Below are 18,286 nucleotides of genomic sequence, written 5' to 3'. Positions count from 1 at the left end.
TAGACTTGGGATTGTCCCACTGAAATCCATTGCTTCACAGTGGCAAAGCTCTGCCCATTTGATCCTGGTTCCTGACTTCAGCTTGATTCATGACTTAAACCCTGGTTCCTGATTTCAGCTTGATTTTTTACTTTGTTCCTAGTTCCTGACTTCAGTTTGGCTCTTGACTCAGTTCCTGGTTTCTGACTCTACCTTGGCTTTTGACTCTGCTCCCTGGCTACTCAACCACAGTATGGCTTGAAATTCCCTTTGGTGTTAGCCCCAACCCGGCCCTTGACACTGCACCCCCTGCCCGTCTCCCTTGGTGGACTGATCCTTCAGACTGGACTTTGGACTCTGAAATTCCTAATGATTTAGCCTCAGTTTCCCAGCCAAGGACATAATTAATCGGCACCCAGTGTATAGCCTGGCAGGGCAGCACAGGCCAAGATAAAAAGCCTGTAATGTCTCCATATTCAATACAATGGTAGGACAGCTAGAATTAGAAGTCTGGATTTATAGTCACTATGCTATCAAGAACAAACACCAATGGTATATAGTACAGTATTTGTTAAATAAAACATTAACTTCTGCCTGTAATTCACATTATCATCATCATCACCACCACCCCTGTAAGTACCCAGGCTCGGGGCAGTGTACAACATATATTTCTACAATAGTATTAAAATCAGACTATAAAAACTCTAATAATAAATAATAGTAAAAACTATTAGTTATTATTTCTGCAGTATTATTTACAATTCAAATATACCAGATCAAACCATATTTCTCATTGCCCACTTTTTTAGTTTAATATACAGACAAATTTGGGAACTGGAGATTGTTCCATTGGATCTTTATTTAGGAAAATAACAGGGCAGTTTTATGTTCAGCAGCTTGATGAAACCTGGATAATAGCTACCGTAGGATCCAGAATACAAGGAATGTGCTCAGTCAATGGATGACTGATCTCAATAGATGCATAACTGACACTTCCTTATACTGCTTAAATGGTTTAGAAGGTTTCCATTTGATAGCTTAGCACAAACAAGTTTGTCAAATACTTGGCAGGATGCATTCAGTTGCATGAATTAAAGCAAGCCTGACACAGGCATTTTTCTTAAATTGTGATAATTCACAACATCTCAGTCAATCGATTGATACATCAAAGAATTTCAAGTAAGTGACACTGACTAGAATAAAATAAAGGAGTGAATTTCCTTCATCCATTTTATGCTTACCTTTCTCACATTGTAAAAATCACGATGCGGATTGCTCTTCAGTTCTTTAAGCTCAGACATTTCATTTAACATCTCATGTAAACCAAACTTAGATTCTAAAAAGTTAAGTCTTCGGTGACAGTATGTTTTCCTATGGGAAAAGGAACATGACATCATAATTGTGATCATGTACCTATGTACACAGTGGAATTATTTTAATCAGATTATACAGCCACAATCTAGAAGTTATACATGACTGACTTTCATTCAGATTGATTTGTTTCAAAATATCAGGGGTATCATGTACTATGTTCATATCTGTTCCACTTTATATTTCTGGTAAGGCCTAGGAGGAGCTGGTCTCATGGCTTAAGTGCCACTCAGTTCTTAACACTCACTGAGGGCAGCTGTCCCACCCTGAGTGCTTCCTCCAATAACCAGCTTACCTTACTGTCCAGTGGCCAGTGCCTTCTGTCCCCCACCCCTGACCACCCCCTCCTCCTTCCACTTCCCTACAAGGCTCAGAGGCTGCAAATCCCTGCTGTGTGAGAGCTACCCCTGCCAGTGACTTCCCTAACAGGTCCCTGAAGCCTTTCCAGATCGTGGAGGGAAGAAGAGACAATCTGCAGAGTTCTTCCACCCCATCCCTCCAGTCTAGCGCCTGTTGTATTCCTAATTGCAATGGCCTTTGTCCCTAGTCTAACCATAATTTCATGCTGCCCTCATTCAAACACATTTTAGAAATTCAAGATGTTTGTCACCTCAATTCCTAGAAATTAAATCACATAGCTGTTTGAATGTCAGTAGCTTTGTGGGTACTGAAGTGCACAAAGGCTAATAAAGTTTCCCTAAAGTTTTTTGCATTAAAAATACAGAAAAAACAAAACCATACGTTGGACCATCTGCAATAAGAGCCAACACATGACTGAGGTCTAGGGTGTAGGTCTGTAGATCAGGGTAAGGCAGGCTCTGAGGCTCATCAAGTTCCTTCATTTCCTTGTTATCAAAAACAAAAAGAATGCCACCCTTCATCTTCACAACATAATCCAAATTCCCTGGAGCATCTTCAAGGCTATAAGGATCTTGCATTTCTTTTGGAGGTGGATGAAAATCTGTAAAATATCAGGAGACTAGAAATTATTCAAAATTCAGTATCTGTATTTGTGATTCTGGTTACAGTAATCCAACCAACCAACCTTTATTTACGGTCATTTAGACCAAAAATTTAGATGCACTACTATACAATAGCAAAGGGAAGGTAATACATTAAAAGGTTAAAAATACATCAACAATAATGATTGTAAGTCGTGACTTCTTCGGGTTATAGTAATCCCAAAAAACTCATGGTAGTAATCTGATTGAAATAGTTTATTGTTCACACTAATGTTATTCTGAACCATGCCTTTATTTAGCTTTTACATTCAATGTGGTTTAATTACTTTTATCAGCACCTAAGGGCGTATGCTGAAGTGCTGGGTATGCCACACTGTTCAGCTAAAAGCGGCATGTTCCATCAACACAGCAGCCATGCCTTTGGATGCAACACATACTGACAGATCCTGCTGCCCTTAGCTGAACAGAATGGCAGCATACAGTCCATTTATTCCAGTGGACCCGAGTGTTCTTTACCATGCACCCGAAGGTGCTTTGGGAGTACATGATCCATAAGCAACCATGAATTTCTTAACTCAACAGTTTTAGAAACCCTTCATAAAATGTAATCAGAGTTGCTAAATTTGCCTTATACTGAATCAGACCATTAACCTCCATTAACCTCAGTATTGTCTACTCAGACTGGCAGTGGCTCTCCAGGGTCTCAGAGGTCTTTCACTTCACCTACTGCCAGAGCTTTTAATTGGCGATACCAGGGATTGAACCTGGGACCTTCTGCAGGCCAAGCAGATGATCTCCCACTGAGCCATAGCCCCAAATCACTCCAAAAAGCTAATATAAGCAGTAGTAATTCTGTTAGCATCTTTTTTCTCCTCTTCTGCTTTAGACATCAACCTGGCAAAGAGTTAGATCCCACCAGCCTCTCTGCTCACTCTTGCACAATTTCCTGGCTCACTGAAACTTCCATCCTGTGTGGCATTCATCTGTGTAGGTCCCTCCATCCACAATGTAGCCTCTTCAGTGGTTAAAAAGAACCCTTTCTTCTTTTTATACAATGGAAAAACTGGGAGGATCCACTCTATAGAAATTAACCAAGTGAAGCTTTCCTGGCACGTAGATTAAAAGACAGGAAAAAGCTTCACTGACTTGGTTTTACATAGAAGAATAGCTAGGGGAAAAGTCCCAGCCCTTATCTGTCAATAGGGTTGGCAACAGGCCTGGAAACAAATATCCTTTCTCTTTAATAGTAGCTTAATATGTAGAAAATGAGCAGCTGAATTTTTGGATGGCATAGAATGAAATAATTTCACCTAGTAAATAACCACCCAGTATACCTGGAAGCACCTCATCTTCAACTTTCCATTTTGTATTCTGCATACTGCACAAATATTGGGACGTTGTCCTTGGAAAGCGATGGTAAGCAAGGCGACAATACTTCTCTCGAATTAGGAGAGCTTTTGCCAAGCTTTTTGCAGCCTGTTCATAATCATCTACTGTAACCTAAAGACAGAAGTCATAGAATTACTAGCAGAAAAGCCCACTGTAGAAAAAATACAACTGGTGCTAGCCTCCCCCACCCCAAACCAGACAGCCCCCCCCGAGGCCTAGCGAGGTCCTGATGGGGCTGTTCAGGGCAGGGGCGAGTGCTGGCAGGGGCTTTCTCTCCCCTGGACTGAGACAGCCCCACCGAAACCTGGTGAGGCCGAGGTGGGGAGAGCACTGGGCAAGGGTTCACCCCCCACAACCCAGGCTTGCAGTCCCAGGACCTCCCTCTCAGCTCCCGCTTGCTGGCTGGCTTACTTTTAGCAGCCTGCCCAGTAGAGCAGGCTGGCACTTCCGCATGGAAGAAGTTGGAGGGAGATGTGGCCAGGAGCGGGACAGCCTATCTGATTGGCCATACATTGGACAGATGGCCAATCAGGTAGTCAATGAGTCCCAACTCCTCTTACCACCCCAGTCTGGCTTAATTTGTTACAGATTGAAAAGTCTACTAAATGATACTATGTAATCTTAGAACTAAGCCTATAAGTGGGGGTTTCTCCATACAAACGAATTCTTGGATGTATAAGACTAGATGTCAGAGAGGGGGCTAGGCTAGAAGTCAGATACTTATATCCCTTCATGTATAATCTACACATGCTGGAATTAATCCCTATGAGGCTCCTAAGAAGTTTGTGTTTACTCCTTATTCTAGAACAGTCCTCAATATTCAGCACAATGCAAATCATCAGGAACCTTCTGGAACCGGAGGCTGTGATCAAACTATCTAGCCCTCTCATTTCATGTGCACTGGCTACTCATGCCCCAAGCACACAGAGTCTGCCTATATAGGAGGTGCAGCTGGGTTTCCATTTACAGAAAATTACCAGGCATGCTGCAGGGACCTAGCTATGGGTTGGCAAGAAAGGGAGAGGATAATTTATCCTTACGAGATGTTCCTTAGAAAAATAGTTTTAACTTTTAACTATACATTTATTCCCAAGTATACATTTAATTAGATTGTACCATTACTAATCAGTATACAAAGTTAAATTATCCAGTACTGTATCCACATGTCTATACCACTGGATAGAGCAGATACTAAGCAAACACAGGGATCATACTAATAATTTCACACTGGGCATATAGCAGTTGACACTTTTTGTTTAGAAATAAAAATAACCATTTCCTTACCCCAGCACAATAATCCCCACTAATTGTAACTCTTTGAAATTCTGGTACATCATATGTCCCTTGGGTGGGCTGAAAAGCACCTGGAAGGACTGGAGTAGGAGGAGAGGCAACTGGAAGGGCTGACAGAGGCTTACATTCCTGAGATGGAATTTGTAGTGACAAGGACTGGGATCGAATCATCTTGAAACTTTTCTTCCTAGGTATCAATAGTATACAATATTTAAATGAACAAGACACTTCTCTGAAGCAACAAAATAAACTATACTAGAAACAGTCTGGATACATTTCTTAATTTGGCAATATTAGCTACAAGTTTTCTGTTTCATGTATCCAGTACTATCCAATACCAATATTAAATCATGGGACTTTAATATGCCAAATATTTAACACCCAGAAATAAGTGCTTAGGATATAATGTCATAGTTACTATAAACTACAAGGTTGTAAAACACTAGCACTGAAGGGACATTATGTAAGTATTGCCTAAAAACATATCAGCAAAAACATTTAGAGCTGGAAGGATTATACTTCTTATCCAGCAAAACACCCAGAAACCTTGTCCACTCCTATAAACATTTCTGGAAATTGCAACCTAATTTTCACTGTTTAGCTATATTAAAATTATTTTAAAGACATCTATGTGAATGAAAAGCTGCAACAATTGTGTAGAATCACATAGCTAAAAGAAGAAGCAAGTATGGCATGGTCCTTTTTTTATGGCTGGCCCACAAACAATTCCCATAGATACATCTGTTCCTCTTCCACAGAATGCAGCAGAAGGTGCTTCTGGCAAGGACCAGGATTACAAGATCTGCAAAAGTGTGGTTCACACTGGATTCCCTTTCCAGGTAACAGCTGAGCACAGTGCCATGTGCTCTCCATTCTACTGAAAGCAGGCAAGGAACTGACCCATATGAGAATTCCAGCCCATGCTCTCAACACATATGCAACAGCACATATCAGTTGGTAATTTGCTCACCTTTTAAACTCTAAAAATATTTTATTATACATTTTAAGAAAATTATTATCTATTTAACGTCCTTGAGGATTAGATCGGATAATGGAAGAGAAATCTGGTTTGAGAGGACATATCCACAATGGACCACGATGCTTAACTTTCACAAGTTCCCACTTCTGGTATAACTTGATAAGCAGAATTTCAAAAACACCAGGAATCTGTATTTTTAAAATACTTTCTTCATTCAAATTCTCACATGAGCTGTGAATAAGGGGATATGTAAGGGGACAGTTTTATATTAACACTGGTAGCAATAGAGCACCACCGTATGTTATAAAATGTGACAGGGGGAAAACCACTCATTGTTTTCATTCCAAGGGAAATTTTATGGGAAAATAGCTCTTTGTTATTGCTGTCTATATGCAATCTCCACAGATGCCTAGCCCTTTGAAACATGCCCCAGCAATCAACTATAAATGTTACTTCAAAGTACTGGCAAATACTTATTGAACAAACCTTTTAGCGGTCTCCAAAGACTGCTGTTCTGCCAACTCTTTCTGCAGTTCCCTTTCTTTCGCCTCTTGTTGCCCAATAGGACAGTCTTCAGGCACACTGAATAGTGATAAGGCATCTTTGCTGTCTTCTTCTCGAAGAACTTTGGCAAAAACCTTTTCAGCTAGAAGTCTCACCGACTCATCAACGTCTGAAATGTTTAGCTTTGGAAATTGTCTGGGCATCTCTGTTAAAAATATATACGCACAAAGAATGATAGCTAAATGTTATGAACAATATTAATCACAAAGAGGTAAATTTGCATAAATTTACAAACCTCTCTATCATGTATACCCTTTGTAGTCTTTTTTCTACACTCTATCAGCATTTTCTGATATGGATCATGTACATCACGTTACACTTACTAATATTAAATTTCATTTGCCACATTGTTACCTACTCACCCAGCGTGTGGATATCCTCCTATAACTCTTCAAAGTCATCCCTGGTTTTCACCATCCTCAGTAATTTTGTGTCATCTGCAAACTTGACCACTACACTACTCATCTCTTGTTCATTTATGAACAAAATAAATAGTAAAAAGGTAAAGGTATCCCCTGTGCAAGCACCGAGTCATGTCTGACCCTTGGGGTGACGCCCTCTAGCGTTTTCATGGCAGACTCAATACGGGGTGGTTTGCCAGTGCCTTCCCCAGTCATTACCGTTTACCCCCCAGCTAGCTGGGTACTCATTTTACCGACCTCGGAAGGATGGAAGGCTGAGTTAACCTTGAGCCGGCTGCTGGGATCGAACTCCCAGCCTCATGGGCAAAGCTTTCAGACAGCTGCCTTACCACTCTGTGCCACAAGAGGCTAAATAGTACTGACTCTAATAATGATCTTTATGATATCCCAAGGCTTACTTTCTTCCATTGATAGAACTGCCCATTTAGTCCTACTCTTTGCTCCCAGTTATTTAACAAAATTTTAATCCATAAGAGAACCTGTCCTCTTATCCCATGACTGCTAAGTTTCTCAGGAGTCTTTATAACATACCTTGTCAAAAGGCTTTTGAAAGTCCAAGTATACAATTTCTACCTGGTCATTGCTGTCCACCTGCTTGGTCACTTTTTCAAAGAATTCGAAGAAATTGGTGAGGCAGAACTTCCCTTCATAGAAGCCATGCTAATTTTCCCTCAGCAGGTTTTGTTCTTCTACATGCCTAATCTTTGATTACAATTTCTACTAATTTGTACTAATTTCAAATTAAAATGTACAGTTTGGGACTTCAAGGTCACTTTACATTGACATAAATGCTGAATGTCACTAATTCCAACAGGTGCAACATCTTCTATATCTCTTACCAGAGCCCCACCCAGAACCAAGTCAAAAATCACCACACCTCTAATTGGTTCTGTAACCAACTGTTCCAGTGTGCTGTCATTTATGACAACTAGGAATCTCATTTTGACAGCACGGCTCAAGCACATGTTTACTCAGGCAATGTGAGGGTAGCAGAAGCCTCCCATTTTCATAATACTATTTGCTTTAGTCACTTCCTTTATTTCCTTCTGTATCTCAGGGTTTGATCATTTAGTACATCCAGGCTATTAAATGACCCTTAGGGCCCAGTACTTCCACCCATACTCCTTCTGCTGAGGATTTCATTCCCCTAGGTTTTCTCATTTATTTTATTCTATTCCCTCTCCACCAAGTTTGTGAGATATCTACTATATCAGTAGATATAGAAAGACTTCTAATCTGGCATGCCGGGTTCGATTTTGCGCTCCCCCACATGCAACCAGCTGAGTGACCTTGAGCTCACCACAGCACTGATAAAGCTGTTCTGACCAAGCAATAATATCAGGGCTCTCTCAGACTCACCTTCCTCACAGGGTGTCTGTTGTGGGGAGAGGGAAGGTGAACGTAAGCTGCTTTGAGAGTCCTTTGGGTAGAGAAAAAGCAGTATATAAGAACCAAGCCTTCTTCTATAGAGAGTCTAGTTCTAAACCTACATTATGGTTCTAGTCAGTAGCAGCTGGATTGACTAAAAAACAACAAAAGGCACAGCAAGTCATATCTGAACTCCATTCTTTTCCCTCCAAATGTTTATTTTATATAGTTACAACGAAAAACAAATCACCAGGAGTAGATGGTACATCAATAGATATTTTGATCCAAAAAAACAGACCATTGAAATCTTAACAAGAATACCCCAACAATTATGGAAAACAAAACAATGGCCCACAAACTAGAAATGTCCAACCTACATTCTAATTCTGAAGGAAGGGGACATCAAAGACTACAGCAAATTTCAGACCATCACATTAATTTCTCATGCGAATGGAATGAGAAATGCTGGATGTTCCAGCTGGATTCAGAAAAGGAAGATGCACTAGAGATCATAGTCCACATTTGCATTGGTTACTGGAGAATACAGGAGAATTTCAGATTACAGCAAAGCTTTTGACTGTGTAGATAGTGAAAAGCTATGATTGGTTTTAAAAAAATCAATGTGCCATAACATTTTATTGTTTTGATGCACGACCTGTACTGAAATGAAAGAGCATGCTGCTGGTGACCAGTTACAAGTCTATTCATGCTGTAATAGTCCCCATTATTATGTATGGGTGTGAAAGTTGAACAATCAGAAAGCTGACGGAAAGCTTGTCAATTCATTTGAAATCTTATGTTGGAGGAGAGTTGTACCGATACTGTAGACCAGGGGTAGTCAACTTGTGGTCCTCCAGATGTCCATGGACTACAATTCCCATGAGCCCCTGCCAGCATTTGCTGGCAGGGGCTCATGAGAATTGTAGTCCACGAACATCTGAAGGACCACAGGTGGACTACCCCTGCTGTAGACCACCAAAAAGGCAACAGGAAAAGAGAAAGATCCCACATGACATAGATTGACTCAATAAAAGCAGCCAATAAAAGCAGCCTATTTGCAGGACCCGAGCAAGGCTGTTAACAATAGGATGTTTTGGAGGTCATTAATTCACTTTGTTGTTAGGCGTGAAGTCATGTCTGATCCATCACGACCCCAGGGACAATGATCCTCCAGGCCTTCCTGTCCTCTATCATTCCCTGAAGTCCATTTAAGCTCACACCGACTGTTTCAGTGTTCCATCCAGCCACCTCATTCTCTGTCGTCCCCTTCTTCTTTTGCCCTCAATCATTCCCAGCATTAGGCCCGTCTCCATGGAGTCCTTCTTTCTCATGAGGTGGCCTCATAGAGTTGCCATAAGTCAAAAGCTACTTTACAGATCTTTACCCACACATGTCAGACAAGCACAACTCTCAGATCCATTATTCTACCCTTCTCACAACCTCATTAGGGAGGACAGGTGGAGTGTGTGTCATAGGCCCAAGGTCACCTTGCAAGCTTTCATGGCAAAGTGGGGGTTTGAACCTGGATCTCTGGAGTCTTGTCGAAATCTCTATTACACCACACTGGCTCTCAGTGTAATAAAGAAACTGTACTTTCTCATAAACAAAGCAGCCCATTGCCCTACCTTACTGGAGGACAAAAAAGACCAGTTGTTGAGCATAGCAAAGCCTCAGAGCACAAACTCAAAAACAATTGCATACATTATTTTTCACAACATGTTTATTGTGAGACCTGCAAATATTAAAGTGTCCCATCATTGGCAGCTGTGATGTTTCATTTTTAAGATAAATTATTATTAATCACGCCACTGATTCACATTATCATTGTGGAACAAAGCTACCTAAATATAATCTAGCAGCATATAGTCATAGATTTGTAACAGATTTCAAATTCCTGCAGGGTATGAATGAAACCAAATCCACCTAATAATATTCCTACAACACAACACAGCCTTTCAGCTGGTGATATACAAGCTGTTTGTTATACAGGAAACAGTCTTCTATTAATATCTACTGGCTTTGTAAACTATTTGTGACTGATTTGCAGATTCAGCCTAAAAACTACAGAAAATATTACATTTAAATATATTTCAGGCAGTATTAATGCACAAAGTGACCAGATGTTTTAACTTTTACATTTTGCCTCTTGCCTTATTTTGGACCCTGTAGGATCTATTTCCCATCATTTTTCTTGCCTTGGAGGCTCAGTAGCAAAGTTTCCAATTAGCTTGTATGCCAAGTAGTGATGTGCCATTGGAGCTCACAAAGTCTAACAACTTCAAAGACCATTTTTAGTTTTGTTGCTCCTGCTAGCAATATATAAAAATAAAGTTCTCTGTATTGCTTTCACTATCCATGGTTCTTCCCATCACCCAATGCTGTTGAAACTCGCCCTACCTGCCTTAGTTCATGAAACAATTGGTTCCTATTACAATTTCTCTAGACATCGCTGAATTGAAAATGAACTCTGTTATGCTAGAGAAGAAGAGCCAGTTTGGTGTAGTGGTTAGGAGTGCAGACTTCTAATCTGGCATGCTGGGTTCAATTCTGCACTCCCCCACATGCAGCCAGCTGGGTGACCTTGGGTTCACCACAGCTCTGATGAAACTATTCTGACTGAGCAGTAATATCAGGCCTCACCTACCTCAGAGCATCTGTTGTGGGGAGAGGAAAGGGAAGGCAACTGTAAGCCGCTTTGAGACTCCTTCAGGTAGAGAAAAGCGGCATATAAGAACCACCTCTTCTTCTTCTAGTATTCACCTGCCATTGTGATTGCCCATCTAGGCCTGGAGATATCATTGCATTTTTACACCTGGGGTACTCATAACCAAATTGGTAATCCAGAGATTGCAGTTTTCCAATCCAAAAATGAAAAAAGTGTTTTTGTAAGAAGAGAGGAAACAAAACACCTTGAAGCAAACTAGAGAGAGTGGAATTATAAAATTGAATTATAAAATGCAGTCTCCCTACAGTTTCTGGAAGGCGGTCCCATCTCTTCTCTCCCTCCCTCTGGTTGGGTTTTCTACTTAACTAGATCACTTGTCCTCAATTACAGTAATCAGGGATAGGTTCCTCCCCCTACCCCGTCCGGATGTAGGCAGAGAAGGCCAGTTATTGATCAAGAGGCAAACCAGGGGCTGAATATTTCATGAGCACATGCCATAAAAGCGGCCCCAGCCAAAGGAGAGCCGAGGGCGTGAAATTGACAAAAGTAGGGAGGGGCGCCTATAGTCAAGCCACTGAAGGGGACAAACGGGCTCCACCGGCCGGAGCTGCTCGGTAGGGGCTCACCTGCAGCCCCTGAAGCGAGACGGAAGGAGCGAAGACTTACCGAGCGCCCCCGGAGCGATCATGCTGCTGTTGGCAGAGCCGGCCTGCAGCGCTGCAATGAGCCTTCGCACGCGCCTGCCCGGGGAGGAAGCAGGATGGGGGAGGAGCCGTGGCGAGCAGAAGCTGCCGCATTCCCCCGCGCAGCTCCCCAGCTCCCGTGCCAGCTGGACCACCTCGCCCCGCCAAGGCCAGGCAGGCAGCCCACCCGCTCAGGGCGCCACTCGCCCTCTCCTCCTCGCGCTTCCAGGGGCTTGGTAGCATCTCCCCTCGCGGGCGAAGACCTGCTGGGCACGAATGTTGCGCTGCCCAATCCCGGCTTCTTCAGGCATAGCCGCGTCCATTGGCCCCGCGCCACCACCTTTGTGGCGCGCTTCTGCCGGGCCCAGCGGAGTGAAGGAAGCGGCAACTCATTCCTCGCTCCCACCCCAGTATCCCCCCCCCCCCCCCGCCAGGGTACCCGGCTTCCCTTGCAGGCAACTTCTTCTCGCTCGTGCACCTGTTAGCCTTCGCGGCACTGCACCGCCCTCCAGGCTGTACAAAACGCGGGCAGCTTTAGCACTGCGCAGCGGGCAGAAGGAAAGCGCCAGAGCGCGGTGGGGAGGCGCCGAATCTCACTCACCTTCGGGGGTCCTTGGCGGGTGGCTCTCTGTCGGGGGGACGTTTGCTGAGCGGAAGAAGCGAGAGGGATTCTTCTCCCCAGGAGCCACACGGGCAGCGCCTCCTCGGGTCTGTGGGCGAGCGGGAAACTTCCCTCAAGGAAGGCGCGGTCGCGTTACGGCGAAGTCTCTCAGTCCCCCTGGCGGGAAGAAAAGAGAGCCGCCGGCGCGGGCACGCCTTGCGGGGAATCTTCTTGGCTAGCAGCGGCTGCCTCTCGGGGGGAGTCCTTCGCCACTCAGCCTTGTCTCTCGCCGCTGCAGCTCCAAGCAAGGAAAGTTGGGCGTCCCCGAGGCTTCCAGTGACAAGGGGCGTGAGTCACTTTCCCTGGGCCGCAACTGCCAGCGCCCAGTGAAGGGCGTGGGGAACCTTATCACCCAACTGCAACAGGCTTTTGGTTCCCACAAAACTCAACTTCTCCCAGAAAGGCGGTTGATTTGACTTCATCTAGTGATGAAATGCTGCGTCATGACGGAAAACGCTTGAAATGACGAGCTAAAGCGTGAGCCAAAAACCACTTAAGAGAACATGAGACAAGGACTGGCTTACGATCACCGAGCATGAGCATGGCCTTTCAGTCCCATCGATTTCAGATGGAGAGACTGAAGCATAACACGTTTAGTGGAAATAGATGGAAGCCTGAAGTGCTTTGGTTTTTCGTGGGAGCTCCTGCGCGTTATTGTGAATTTAAAGACTGGAAGAGAGAGAGTGATGGGAACCAGAGAAGTCCATTCATGTGTCAAAAAAGGGCTTTATGTAATTCGGAATATGATAAAGCATCAGAATCTGAAACGAGATTTTGTTGCTGTGAGTGCTTATTGATATTCCTTTCTAAAGGCGATAGCTCAGTTTGTTTACAAATGCTTTAATAATCAAAACTAATGGCTAAGGAATTGTTTCCTGATAGAAAGGATACTTTGAATTTTATTTAAATGAATTATCAGAGCTAGGAGAGGATGGCAGTGGAAGGAAGGAACAGGAGTAGGTATGAAATGAAAAGCAGGAAGCTGGATATATGATATGAAGCAGCAGATCTGCTGTCTTGGGTTGTCTCTGAGCAATATACAATCGTCTGAAATTTCTCAGTTGTAAGTGAAGTGGAGAGAGTCTAATAACTAGGGATAGTCACAATCCAATTGTTCTTAGAAAAAATGCCCCAGTGTGTGCCCCCTCAACCAAGGCTTGGAAGAAACACTTTCCCTGAACATTTTATGGATCTTTGTCTGGTTCAGTATGTGGGTTTGGCTGGCACCTATTTTAGGCTGACAGCAGATGGGTACACATGCCCCACTGTCAGCCAAAAATGGCTGCAAGTGATTTCGGCATGGCAAATAGTTTCCTTCCCTTTGCAAGGGGACAGGGAAGTGATCTAGTGCACTGAACAGGCTTATAGACCCATGGGTTTCTCAGCTGTCAGACATAAATGGTTACAGGCAGTTTCAGCCCACCATTTTGCTTCTGCCTGCTTCTAAGCAAAGTGAAACAGACTGGCTCAAACTGGACCAATTCATTTCAGAGGGGTTGGGTCATCTGGGTTTAGTTGTTTGATTCAAACTGAACTGGAATTTTCTGGTTCATGCCCATCCCCACAATAACATACAATTACAAGATTCCAGAGAATCATAAAAACAGTTGCACATGACCATGACTGTTTCTTGAACAGCAGCTCTCACTGGTTATGTCTAGCTGCATATGAAACTGAGGTAAATTACAGAAGAAGTTTATAATATGGGGAAAGGGTCTGGTGCTTAAAAAGGATGTTTTGAAAAATCCTAGTGGGCATGCACAAATGCTCAGGTGCATGTGGAATAGCTCTTTGAATTGTATTTAAATAACCTATTTAGATCTAAATCAGGGTTCCCCAGCATGGTGCCCATGGGTACTATGATGCCCATCAATACCTTTTCTGGTAGCTGTCAAAAGTTTTTATGACATCAATGGGGCCAGGTATGGCCTTCCTTACAAAGCTTCTGATTGCCTATTGGAAACTGGATTGGATGGACAGATTTTTTTTTAATGTGGCTTTTACAGCTGCTGCCACCACAGCACAAGGATCTACTGTATTGCCAAAGCTTTTGCAATCATTTTATGGCTTTTTGCGACAGCCATTTTGTAGCTGCACCCACCATGCCATGTCAGAATTTCAAAACATTGGAGATGCCCGATCTAAATGCATTAAAAATATTTTTCTTCTTTTTATCCTTTAGCTGGCGATTGTTGAAGCAGGTTGTCCTCTCCACCAATATGCTGCTGTAGGTGCGGCTGTATTTTTTTGTCTTGTTTATAATATGTTTCCACTCTTGGCGATGGGTAGAAGTAGTTTTGGCCATGTGGATAGTCAATAGCTGGTTTCTAAGGTCTTCATCAATCTCTTTAAGCCATGTTTTCTTTGACGCCAGTCATTGGATCTTCCATTCAGTTAATTGTTCTCGCTAGAGGAGTTCATAAAGCAGTCCGTTGGTGTCCATTCTGCAGACATGGCCAAACCATTGCATTCTGTGCTTTTGGATTTGTTCTTTAATTTGCGGCTGGTTGTCACATTTTGTCCGAATTGTCTCATTTTGATTATGATCACATTGAGAGACACCCAGAATCTCCTGCAGGCATCACATTTGGAAGGTCTTGAGTTTATGTCAGGTCTTAGTAAAGTCCATGTCTTTGATTCATATAGGAGGATTGGCAGGATTAGTGTCCAGAAGAGACTAACTTTGATCTCGAGAGAGATGTTTGACTTCTTCCAGAGGCACCATATGAATGTGGCAAATATTGATGTTGCTTGGCCAATCCTATTGTAGGCTTCAGTGGTAGATAACACTTTCTTTTCTTGCACCAATGAGCCTAAGTATTGAAATTCTTTTACTTGCTCAATTTGGGCTCCATTGAGCTATATGTTTGTTGGTGATTCATCTGTGGTTACAACTTTGGTTTTGTCCACATTTATTTTTAAGCTTAAGATTGGGTGATGGAGGCATAAGAAATAAAGCCTTTTTTTAAAAAAAATATTATTTGTCCAGGAAAATTTGCTGGGATATTTTGTTTAGCTGTTGCTCACTTGAAATTAGAATTGGGACCTGTGGCTTTGTTCCAGCAGAGCATTCATGCAGAATGAAGGATTTCTAGCTAGGAAACATGACTTTCTCATTTCCCCTCCTGTTGCAGCTCAAGTACTTCCATAAATTCAAGGAACATTTTGTTTGTAGCTGGAATGGGTTAGTCAAGAAAGTCACACTCTGGATGCAAATCCTTCCATCCACAGAAATGCTTCAGCAGGTTGAAACCTGTTTTTCATTACTATGACGCTGAACATGGGCAGAGTTGATTTTGTACCCTATACAAAATTATTCTGAACTAGAATTAAAGCCCGTTGTAGCTGATACAACAGGGGCTAGCAGGGGGAGGGGGAAAATAGCAAAGAAAGAGGGAGATAGAAAGGAAGAGATTGAGGTAGAACTTGGCATTGGGAAGAGGAAGGGGAGGGGTTGTCCAGTTTGTAAGGGCATGAGGTTGAATATGTGTGTTGTATGGGGGGGGGGGGTTGTGGTGATATGGTGACAAATGAGGATGTGGGTGTGGAGACATGGGTGTCAAGAACCTGTGGTTTGGAATGTTCATTGAGTGTGGGAGAGGACTGACTTTTGGGAATTGTGGCATAGTGGTTACAGATGAGCTTTCAAGAGCCATGTATTTAGATATGTGAAGGGAAAATTAGACTGGAGACTCTTCTTAGGAGGAGATTACATGGCATACAAGAGTATAAGAAGGACAGTCTAATAATTAAAGCAAACTGAGAGAAACAGACCTATCCACTGGCAATATGATAAATAAAGAAAAATGTCCTATTTTTGTGGTTCCCCAATGTGTCAATACAGACTGGTATCCCCATACCTATGTGAGCCTGTGGCCAGTATTATACTATTATTATATATAAGGACTTGTCACCGATGAAAGAACTGAAAACGGAGATTAACTGGATTCCGTTTTGACAGAAATCCTAAAGAATAAAGAAACAAGGAAAACCACAAAAACAGGAGATTACATGGCAACCAATTTCTCCCAGTTCTGTATTCAACCTCATTTCCCTTCTTGTGTGAATTAGGCCACAGACACTGAAATGTCCCCTTGCCCTAATCCACATGGGGTAGTCATTGTATACAGATGTCTTCCCTGTTTTTTCTATCTCCATTTTTTTTACTGTTGATATGTTATGTGCCCACATGTTTCTTTTACTGTTGCCACTTAGAAGAAGAAGAAGAGTTGGATTTTTGTACCCTGCTGTTTATTACCAAAAGTAGTCTCAAAGTGGTTTACAAACACCTTTTCCCTTCATCTCTCCACAATAGACAACCTGTGAGGGATGTGGGGCTGTGAGAGGTCTGTGAGAACTGGGAATGGGCTGCAATGACCCAGCGGGCCTCAGGTGTCTCAAAGCAATTTCCAGTTACCAAGCAGGCCTCAGGTGTCTCTAAGCAGTTTAAATCACCTTCCCTTCTTCTCCCCATAATAGACACCCTGTGAGGGAGGCTGCTAGGGAGGGCGGCAAGTGTAGGGGTTGGCTCAGTCAGGATGCGGCCAGCACAGCTGATTGGCCTGTATTCAAGCGCGGACAGCCCGGACACATTCCTCCCACAGGGGCATTTCACAAATATATAGAGCAGCAGTTCTCAACCTTTTAACCACTGCAACCCCAACTTCGGTGGCGGGGGCAGCATGCGTGGGCAGGTGCAGGAAGGCGCAGGCGCACAGCAATCGAGGCAGCATGGAGGAGGCCAGTGCTATTGCTCTGCCGCCTCCAGCTGCTGGCCACTACCAACACCTACCACAGGCCGCCACCTGCTGTTGCGGGCTACTGCTGCAGTGGCCAGCAACCTGGTGACCCCAAATGGGGTCACAACCCCTAGGCTGAGAACCACTGATATAGAAAAACCATGGATAAGAATAATCATAATTGTCTTTCCATGTTAAGAGGGAATAATTACAATGTGAAGGAAGCTGTAACTAGTCAAAACATAACTCCAGACAGGCTAAACACCAGAATCTCTTACAGAAATGTATCTTGGATTTGAGAACTGAGTTTCTTTACTGAGGGTATGTTAAGTGCCATCAAGTCACTTACAAGCTATGGCCATCCTGTGAATTAATGACTTTCATAATGGTCTTGTGCTGGTCCTGTAAACTGAAGACCATTGCTGCCTTTATTGTGCCTGTCACCTTCAGATTTTCCCAGTATTATTGTCTTTTCCAATGAGTCTTGTCTTCTCATGATATGGCCATATCAAGATAGACTCTGTTTAATCCTTTTAGCTTCCAGGGAAAATTCAGGATTGCTGTGATCTAGAACTCACATTTCTTTTTTTGGTAGTCCAGATTATCCATAAAACTCTCTTGCAACACCAGATGAATTAATGGGAGCATTAATTCATTTCCCCTCTTCATTCATTTCCTATCAGGGCTGCACCCCAATTAGAGATTAAAAGAGCTAGTGAGTTGCTGGCTCATGCAGTCTTCTGTCTTCTGAGAAGCGTGCATGTGGAATCTAAATAGCTGATGAATGTAAGCCTGTGTCCAAGGTGGTAATTAAATGTTAAGCGTATAAGCTTGCTTTAGTAAGATTAATGTGTTTTCAAAAGCTTTCTTGCCGGTATGTGTTTAAAAGGTTCTTGTAAACTGTTTGTCCCTATCTCTACTATCACAGTGGTCATCAACCTCTTGGCAGAGTACCCAAACATTACATATAGCTTTAACCTAAAGATTATTCTGATTTTTTAAAAAATACATAACCCTACTGCTCTAGCAAGAAAAGTTCTCTATGTGGTTCATGTTAAGCTTGACAAATAACTCGGCATTAATCCAGTTAATGTGTGTGGGCTAAATATACACTTATTCTAAAGATTTCAGTCTATGAACATTTAGGGCTAAAAGGTAAAGGTAAAGGTATCCCCTGTGCAAGCACCGAGTCATGTCTGACCCTTGGGGTG

At 42.8% G+C, this 18,286-nt stretch overlaps 1 protein-coding gene across 4 annotated transcripts in view; it reads right to left on the bottom strand.

The window, feature by feature from the left end:
• Positions 1-12,729, bottom strand: part of AMPD3 (adenosine monophosphate deaminase 3) — a 56,376-nt gene extending 43,647 nt beyond the window's left edge. The window contains exons 1-7 of one of the 4 annotated variants that reach the window (XM_077321794.1): positions 12,277-12,729; positions 8,319-8,379; positions 6,460-6,682; positions 4,986-5,181; positions 3,647-3,812; positions 2,092-2,311; positions 1,221-1,350 (exon numbers count right to left, since the gene is read on the bottom strand). In XM_077321794.1, coding sequence (XP_077177909.1) covers positions 1,221-1,350; positions 2,092-2,311; positions 3,647-3,812; positions 4,986-5,181; positions 6,460-6,680 — 933 coding nt within the window. In that variant the 5' untranslated portion in view covers positions 6,681-6,682; positions 8,319-8,379; positions 12,277-12,729. Of the gene's footprint in view, positions 1-1,220; positions 1,351-2,091; positions 2,312-3,646; positions 3,813-4,985; positions 5,182-6,459; positions 6,683-8,318; positions 8,380-11,658; positions 12,037-12,276 lie in introns of those variants that run through there. The other 3 variants (XM_077321795.1, XM_077321793.1, XM_077321791.1) reach the window with 3 other exon arrangements.
• Positions 12,730-18,286: the final 5,557 nt, after the last annotated feature.

This window comes from Paroedura picta, chromosome 2 (assembly GCF_049243985.1).
Source record: "Paroedura picta isolate Pp20150507F chromosome 2, Ppicta_v3.0, whole genome shotgun sequence".
Classification (NCBI taxonomy): Eukaryota; Metazoa; Chordata; class Lepidosauria; order Squamata; family Gekkonidae; genus Paroedura; species Paroedura picta.
This window is presented reverse-complemented; position numbering and strand designations above follow the sequence as displayed.